The sequence below is a fragment of the Arachis hypogaea genome, chromosome 19 (assembly GCF_003086295.3).
Source record: "Arachis hypogaea cultivar Tifrunner chromosome 19, arahy.Tifrunner.gnm2.J5K5, whole genome shotgun sequence".
Lineage (NCBI taxonomy): Eukaryota > Viridiplantae > Streptophyta > Magnoliopsida > Fabales > Fabaceae > Arachis > Arachis hypogaea.
In genome coordinates this window covers 43,008,669-43,017,003 of record NC_092054.1, presented here as the reverse complement: position 1 = coordinate 43,017,003, position 8,335 = coordinate 43,008,669, and the positions used below count along the sequence as shown (strand labels likewise).

Here is an 8,335-nt window from a genome sequence, read left to right as displayed (position 1 = left end):
CACCTTTCACCACTTTTTGATCCCAACGCATTCTGATCTAATATGGATTTTATATGATTTTTACAAAAATGTTGTTCTGTACTTCCAAAAACTAGAAAAGACAGCACCAATATCAAATTCAAAATTTTATATAAATCCAGTTTTAATCCACTAACTCTAAAAATTGATATGGTACATGGTTCAACTAGACTTATCTAGGTTTCTTTTGCAATTGGTTCCAGATTGATATCATTCCTGATAAGATAGTTATGTACCTTGGAAGTTGGTTCTATTTCTGCATAATCCTGTTTTGAAAAACTAGTGAACACGGCTTCTTCCAAGTTGCATAATTTCACTCATTAAAACTTAGATCACCCTGAGATTTGAACTAGACATACCAGACATACAAAGCTTTTATTTGCAATTGGTTGCAACTCAATATATTCAGAATTGGGAGTTATGAACATGGAAATTTAGCTGTTTGAAAACTGAAATCTAGTTTTTACTGCATAGTGTCAGATTTCAAAAGTTCATATCTCCTAAACATAACTCCAACAATTCTTAAATTTTTTGACAACAAACTAGGTTTATAAAAGTTTTATTTAAAATTGGTTTCACACCAATTGAACTTCTAAGGTGAAAGCAGTAAATTCACGAAATTGTTGGATTCTCTGCATAATTTCTGCATAAACTGTTTTTGCATTTTAAGGAACCTAAACCCAAAATCCAATTTAGCTACTTTCAAAGACTGAAACCAAGTTTAGTAGTCATATTCTACCAATTGAAATTTGCCTCAAAAAGTCAATTTGCCCTGAATATTCCAAATTACTAGTTTTACCCATTTTTCGGATTTCTAATCCGCCAGTCCCTTTTGCACAAGCTAAGCAACTAATCTTACTTCCAAATTGATTCCAATTCTTTAAACACATTCTAATTCAATTCTAAAAGTTTTCTAAAAGTTTGAAAGAGGTTAATTGTCATTCTAACTCAATTTGACCCTCCTAGTTCCTAATTCACCATCTTTAACAACAAGACAGCAACTTAGTTCATTTACTAGCAATCAAAATCAAATCAACCAAAACATTAAACACAACACAACCACAGCCAAATTATAATCAAGAGTCAATAAAATAATCAAACCATTAGACCATTATTAACTTGTGTGCACTTATTAATTAAACTTTATAGGCAGTCATAAATTGAGAGCTCTAATTTAAAATTCATCCCTCTATCAGTTGAAACTCGTAAAAATTGTTAAATGCAACAAACCCTTTATCCTAATCCGTGGCAGCTGCAGCAACGCCGATGGCACCCAAGCAGCAGCAACATTGTTGATAATCACAGCAACAACGGCTGAAATGACATAGGATCGAATAGACGTAGCTAGTGATCCTAAAAAAACTATTGTCTGTGATTCTGCCATAAATTTTGCTTGAAAATACTTGAATAAGGAAATTTTGAATCTTGAACAATTATGTTAAGTTGTCATTTTTCATTTTTCAAAGCCTTACTTAATTGATGAAAGATAAGATAAAATCATTCTATCTATATATCAAAACTTTACATTCAGTTTCTTAATACAGGAACTAGTGTAACAAAAATGAATTCAATAACAATATAATATCATAACCCTAAACTTTAGAAGTTACATGAAGGGTTGGCAGTGATATAGCGACTCACCAAAGCAAGCATTTTGATTGGCTATGAGTGACTTAGGTGAAGAAATCCTGAACCCCTTTGCCGGCGAAAACACGGTCAGAAAGCTCAGCGAGAAGAGCATTGAGAGTGAGCAAAACGACGCTGGAACCAAAGATGACGCTGATAACAACGCTGGTGGTGCCCAGCACCTTCCCAAAGGGTGGCCACTCGATCTCCCTGATCTCTCGCCCTACTCCGCCCCAAAACTCTTCTTCTCCTTCTTTCTCTCTTCTCTCCTGCATCGCCTTCTTCAGCTCTTCGGCCACCGTCACTTCTTTCTCTTCTGCTTCTGCTTCCGCTTCCGGTTCGGAACTCTCCTGGCTTTCCTCCACCACTGGGGACACCGTATTACTCCTCTCCCGACGCCGTGAGAAAGAGAGAGTGAGGGGTTTGGGGTTGAAGGCGGCAGTGAGTGAGACTGTGAGAGTGGAAGGAGTTTGTGTTATGGTGGATAAAGGTGACTGTAACCGAGACTGCGAGTGTAAGAGTAAGCGTGAAGGAGAGTGAGCTTGCAGCGCCATTGCCTCTTCTTCTCTCTTTCTTGTGCAGTTGTGCTCGCTGATCGATGAATGATGATGGATGATTCCTGCTTCTGGATAACGGACTTCCGGGTAAAGTGTCTTCTTCGTTCGGGTCAACCCGACCCCTTCCCATTTACTTGGGCCACCCATGCCCACCCAAAAATTTTTAGTAATTTGAATTACCGCAAACACAAATATTAAATTATTTTTAATAAATATAAATATAAATTATATTAATTTATGTGCATAAATCTTATTAAATATAAATATAAATCATATATTTTTATATGAATAAATTTTTATAACTATAAAAATGAATTATTATTAGTTAAATACTAATTTAAAATAATAATAGTTATTGAGCATATAATATTCCTGCTCTAATCACGCAACTTTTATTGCACTTGGATTGCACAATTTATTATTGTTATCTCAAAAAATAATGAGTTAAATTATTATTGTTATTTTTTGTTGTGTATGATATTTTTCAATTTGATAATTTAAGGGTTAATTCGACGTAGATTGAAATTTTATTTAAAAAATTTTTTGTTTAGTCAATAAATTATTATATGTACAAATCAAAATTTCAATTCCTAATACTTACTTAAATATATTAGTAGTTGATTATTAAATCGACCTAAGTTCAAGTTGGTTAATTATTATTGCTACTTTATCCAGTTTGTTTGTATCTATTTTTTTTTTTTTTTTTTTTTTGGTCTAGCTCTTTTAACTTAAAAAAAATAAGCACTCAAATTCATAGGAGTATCACCGTGGGTAAGTAAATAATCCACCACAATATATTTATTTATAAATATTTATATTATTTAATTTATTTTTAATATATATTTTGTATTGTATTATTTATGTAACATGGTTGAATATAATAAAATAGAAACTCATTTGCAGTTGTCTTTATATAAATTGTTAAATAAATGACAAACGTTAGGAATGTAAAGCATCGTATAGCAGATAAAGTTGCTCGCAAAGTGATTAGTTATTGTTTTCGGTGGTAAGTACTTTTGAAAAACTAAAGAAAAAATAATAGAGGAAAGAGAATCACACTTTTTGTTATTGTTGTTATTAGGCATGGTAATACTATCCAAATTCAAATATATTCGACCTATTTTTATTCGGTGCGAGACGAGTTTTTGGTGAGGTGGGATAGGGTTGGATTTAAAAAATATTCATGATATATATATTAAAAATAATATAATATTAAATAATATTATTTAATATTATATTATTTTTAATATATATATTATTTTTAATATATATATTATTTAATATAATATTAAATAATATTATTTTTAGTAGGATCTAGTTACTTTTAGGGATGTTTTCATTGGTTTTTATGTTAAATTCACATTTCTGGACTTTACTATGAGTTTGTGTGTTTTTCTGTGATTTCAGGTATTTTCTGGCTGAAATTGAGGGACTTGAGCAAAAATCTGATTCAGAGGTTGAAGAATGACTGCTGATGCTGTTGGACTCTGACCTCCTTGCACTCAAAGTGGATTCTCTGGAGCTACAGAACTCGAAATGGCGCGCTTCCAATTGCGTTGGAAAGTAGACATCCAGGGCTTTCCAGCAATATATAATAGTCCATACTTTGGCCAAGAATTGACGACGTAAACTGGCGTTCAACGCCAGCTTTCTACCCAAATCTGGCGTCCAGCGCCAGAAAAGGATCCAAAACCAGAGTTGAACGCCCAAACTGGCACAAAAACTGGCGTTCAACTCCACAAATGGCCTCTGCACGTGCAACACTTAAGCTCAGCCCAAACACACACCAAGTGGGCCCCGGAAGTGGATTTATACATCAAATACTTACTCATGTAAACCCTAGTAGCTAGTTTATTATAAATAGGACCTCTTACTATTGTATTAGGCATCTTTGGTCTCAGTTTTAATCCATTCTTCATCTTAGGAGACTATTGATCACGTTTTAGGGGGCTGGCCATCTCGGCCATGCCTGGACCTTCACTTATGTATTTTCAACGGTAGAGTTTCTACACTCCATAGATTAAGGTGTGGAGCTCTGCTGTTCCTCAAAGATTAATGCAAAGTACTACTGTTTTCTATTCAATTCTTCTTATTTCGCTTCTAAGATATCCATTCGCACCCAAGAACGTGATGAAGGTGATGATTATGTGTGACGCTCATCATCCTTCTCCCTTATGAACGCGTGCCTGACAAACACTTCTGTTCTACATGAATTAAGCTAGAATGAGTATCTCTTAGATCTCCTAACCAGAATCTTCGTGGCGTAAGCTAGAATGATGGCGGCATTCAAGAGAATCCGGAAGGTCTAAACCTTGTCTGTGGTATTCTGAGTAGGATTCAATGATTGAATGACTGTGACGAGCTTCAAACTCGCGAGTGCTGGGCGTTAGTGACAGACGCAAAAGGAGGGTGAATCCTATTCCAGCATGATCGGGAACCGACAGATGAATAGCCGTGCCGTGACAGGGTGCGTGAGCATATTATTCACTGAGAGGAGGGGATGTAGCCACTGACAACGGTGATGCCCTTGCATAAAGCCAGCCATGGAAAGGAGTAAGACTGATTGGATGAAGATAGCAGGAAAGCAGAGGTTCAGAGGAACGAAAAGTATCTCCATTCTCTTATCTGAAATTCCTACCAATGATTTACATAAGTACCTCTATCCCTATCTTATTATATAATATTCGAAAACACCATTATCACTTTATATCTGCCTGACTGAGATTTACAAGGTGACCATAGCTTGCTTCATACCAACAATCTCCGTGGGATTCGACCCTTACTCACGTAAGGTATTACTTGGACGACCCAGTGCACTTGCTGGTTAGTTGTATTGAAGTTGTGACAATTATGAATTAAGATCAGAGCACCAAGCTTTGGAGCCATTACCAGGATTTGTTCGAGCCTGGAGATCACAATTTCGTGCACCAAGTTTTTGGCGCCGTTGCCGGGGATTGTTCGAGTTTGGACAACTGACGGTTCATCTTGTTGCTCAGATTAGGTAATTTTCTTTTTTTTTCTTTTCAAAAATTTTTCAAAAATATTTCAAAATTTTCTCACTTGTTTTCGAAAAAAAAATGTTTTCAAAAATATTATTTTTCTTCAGAATTTTTAAGAATGAATTCTAGTGTTTCATGAAGCATGTTGAAGCCTATCTGGCTGTAAAGCCATACCCAAACTACTTTGGGATTGGCATTCAACTAATCACTCCAGTCCATGTAATTATATGCTAAAACTTGGCTGGCTATTAAACCATGCCTGACCCTTTGATTGGAGCTTTAAGACTAACATGGCAAGATTCCTGGAATTCATATTAAAAATTTTAAAATCCTTATTTTTATTTTTCACAATAATTTTCGAAAAAAAAATAATAAATAAAAATACAAAAAAATTAGAAAATCATAAAAATCAAAAATATTTTTGTGTTTCTTGTTTGAGTCTTGAGTCATGTTATAAGTTTGGTGTCAATTGCATATGCATCTTGCATTTTTTCGAAAATATCATGCATTAATAGTGTTCTTCATGATCTTCAAGTTGTTCTTGGTAAGTCTTCTTGTTTGATCTTGATGATTTTTTGTTTTGTGTCTTTTATTGTTTTTCATATGCATTCTTGAATTCTTAGTGTCTAAGCATTAAAGAATTCTAAGTTTGGTGTCTTGCATGTTTTCTTTGCATTAAAATTTTTCAAAATTATGTTCTTGATGTTCATCTTGACATTCATAGCATTCTTGCATGCATCACATGTTTTGATCTAAAAATTTCATGCATTGCATAATTTTCATGTTTTTCATAAAAATTTTAAAAATAAAAAATATCTTTCCTTTTTTTCTCTCATCAAATTCGAAAATTTGGATTGACTTTTTCAAAACTTTTTAAAATCAAGTTGTTTCTTATGAGTCAAATCAAATTTTCAATTTGAAAATCTTATCTTTTTCAAAATCTTTTTCAAAATTCAAAATCTTTTTCAAAATTCATGATTATTTTCGAAAATTCCAAAAAAATAATTTTCAAAAACCTTTTTCTTATTTTATATCATAATTTTCGAAAATAACATAATCAATTAAAGTTTTGATTCAAAAATTTGAAGTTTGTTACTTGCTTGTTAAGAAAGATTCAAACTTTAAGTTCTAGAATCATATCTTGTGATTTCTTATGAATCAAGTCATTAATTGTGATTTTAAAAATCAAATCTTTTTCAAAAACTAATTTCTATCGTATCTTTTCAAAAAAAAATATCTTCTTATCTTATCTTTTTCAAAATTTGATTTCAAAATATCTTCTCTAACTTCCCAACTTCTTATCTTTTCAAATTTATTTCAACTAACTAACTAACTTTTTGTTTGTTTCTTAACTTTTTCAAAACTACCTAACTAACTCTCTCTCTCTAATTTTCGAAAATATCTTCCCTCTTTTTCAAAAATTTCTTTTTTTATTAACTAATTATTTTTATTTTTTATTTAAAAAAAAAATTTCGAAAAAAAATACTAAACATTTTTCAAAAACTATTTTCAAAAATCACTAACTCTTTTTCAAAAATTGTTTTCGAAAATTCACTTCCCTCTCTCATCTTCTTCTATTTGTTTATTGATATACTAACATCTTTCCTTCAACTCTCCAAAAATCCAAACCCCCTCTCTCTCTAAGTTCGGATTTTCTTCCCTTCTTTTCTTCTACTAACACAAGGATCCCTATACTGTGGTATAAAGGATCCATATTATTATTACTATTTTTTCTGTGCCATCTTCTTTGTCATATGAGCAGGAGCAAGGAAAAGAACATTCTTGTTAAAGCAGATCCAGAACCTGAAAGGACTCTGAAGAAAAAAATTAAGAGAAGCTAAAATACAACAATCCAGAGATAACCTTTCAGAAATTTTCAAACAGGAAAAGGAGATGGCAGCTGAAAATAATAATAATATAAGGAAGATGCTTGGTGACTTCACTGCACCTAATTCCAATTTACATGGAAGAAGCATCTCCATTCCTGCCATTGGAGCAAACAATTTTGAGCTGAAACCTCAATTAGTTTCTCTGATGCAGCAGAACTGCAAGTTTCATGGACTTCCATCTGAAGATCCTTTTCAGTTCTTAACTGAATTCTTGCAGATATGTGATACTGTTAAGACTAATGGAGTAGATCCTGAAGTCTACAGGCTCATGCTTTTCCCTTTTGCTGTAAGAGACAGAGCTAGATTATGGTTGGATTCTCAACCTAAAGACAGCCTGAACTCTTGGGATAAGCTGGTCACGGCTTTCTTAGCCAAGTACTTTCCTCCTCAAAAGCTGAGCAAGCTTAGAGCTGATGTTCAAACCTTCAGACAGAAAGAAGGTGAATCCCTCTATGAAGCTTGGGAAAGATACAAATAGTTGACCAAAAAGTGTCCTTCTGACATGCTCTCAGAATGGACCATCCTGGATATATTCTATGATGGTTTATCTGAGCTATCAAAGATGTCACTGGACACTTCTGCAGGTGGATCCATTCACCTAAAGAAAACGCCTGCAGAAGCTCAAGAACTCATTGACATGGTTGCTAATAACCAGTTCATGTACACTTCTGAAAGGAATCCTGTGAGTAATGGGACGCCTATGAAGAAGGGAGTTCTTGAAGTTGATACTCTGAATGCCATATTGGCTCAGAATAAAATATTGACTCAGCAAGTCAATATGATCTCTCAGAGTCTGCATGGAATGCAAGCTGCATCCAACAGTACTCAAGAGGCATCTTCTGAAGAAGAAGCCTATGATCCTGAGAACCCTGCAATAGCAGAGGTGAACTACTTAGGTGAACCTTATGGAAACACCTATAACTCAACATGGAGAAATCATCCAAATTTCTCATGGAAGGATCAAAAGCCCAACAAGGCTTTAATAATGGTGGAAGAAACAGGTTTAGCAATAGCAAACCTTTTCCATCATCAACTCAGCAACAGACAGAGAACTCTGAACAAAATGCTTCTAATTTAGCAAATCTAGTCTCTGATCTATCTAAGGCCACTGTAAGTTTCATGAATGAAACAAGGTCTTCCATTAGAAATCTGGAAGCACAAGTGGGCCAGCTGAGTAAAAGGATCACTGAAATCCCTCCTAGTACTCTCCCAAGCAATACAGAAGAGAACCCAAAAGGAGAGTGCA

The 8,335-nt window shown here is 34.0% G+C and overlaps 1 protein-coding gene and 1 non-coding gene across 4 annotated transcripts; both read right to left on the bottom strand.

The window, feature by feature from the left end:
- Positions 1 to 1,088: 1,088 nt before the first annotated feature.
- LOC112779450 (uncharacterized) lies at positions 1,089 to 2,266 on the bottom strand. 3 transcript variants are annotated; one of them, XM_025823718.2, is made up of 2 exons: positions 1,660 to 2,266; positions 1,089 to 1,371 (listed from the first exon to the last, which is right to left on the bottom strand). In XM_025823718.2, the coding sequence occupies exon 1, from the start codon at positions 2,196 to 2,198 to the stop codon at positions 1,692 to 1,694; it is 507 nt and encodes a 168-aa protein (XP_025679503.1). In that variant the 5' UTR covers positions 2,199 to 2,266; the 3' UTR covers positions 1,089 to 1,371; positions 1,660 to 1,691. The 3 variants fall into 3 exon arrangements, with proteins under 3 accessions (XP_025679503.1, XP_025679505.1, XP_025679506.1); XM_025823720.3 differs by having other exon boundaries at positions 1,089 to 1,362; XM_025823721.3 differs by having other exon boundaries at positions 1,089 to 1,332.
- Positions 2,267 to 7,489: 5,223 nt separating this feature from the next.
- On the bottom strand, positions 7,490 to 7,593 carry LOC112780845 (small nucleolar RNA R71). The gene has a single exon (XR_003191656.1). It is a non-coding gene; the product is annotated as a small nucleolar RNA R71 (small nucleolar RNA).
- Between the last annotated feature and the right edge of the window lie 742 nt (positions 7,594 to 8,335).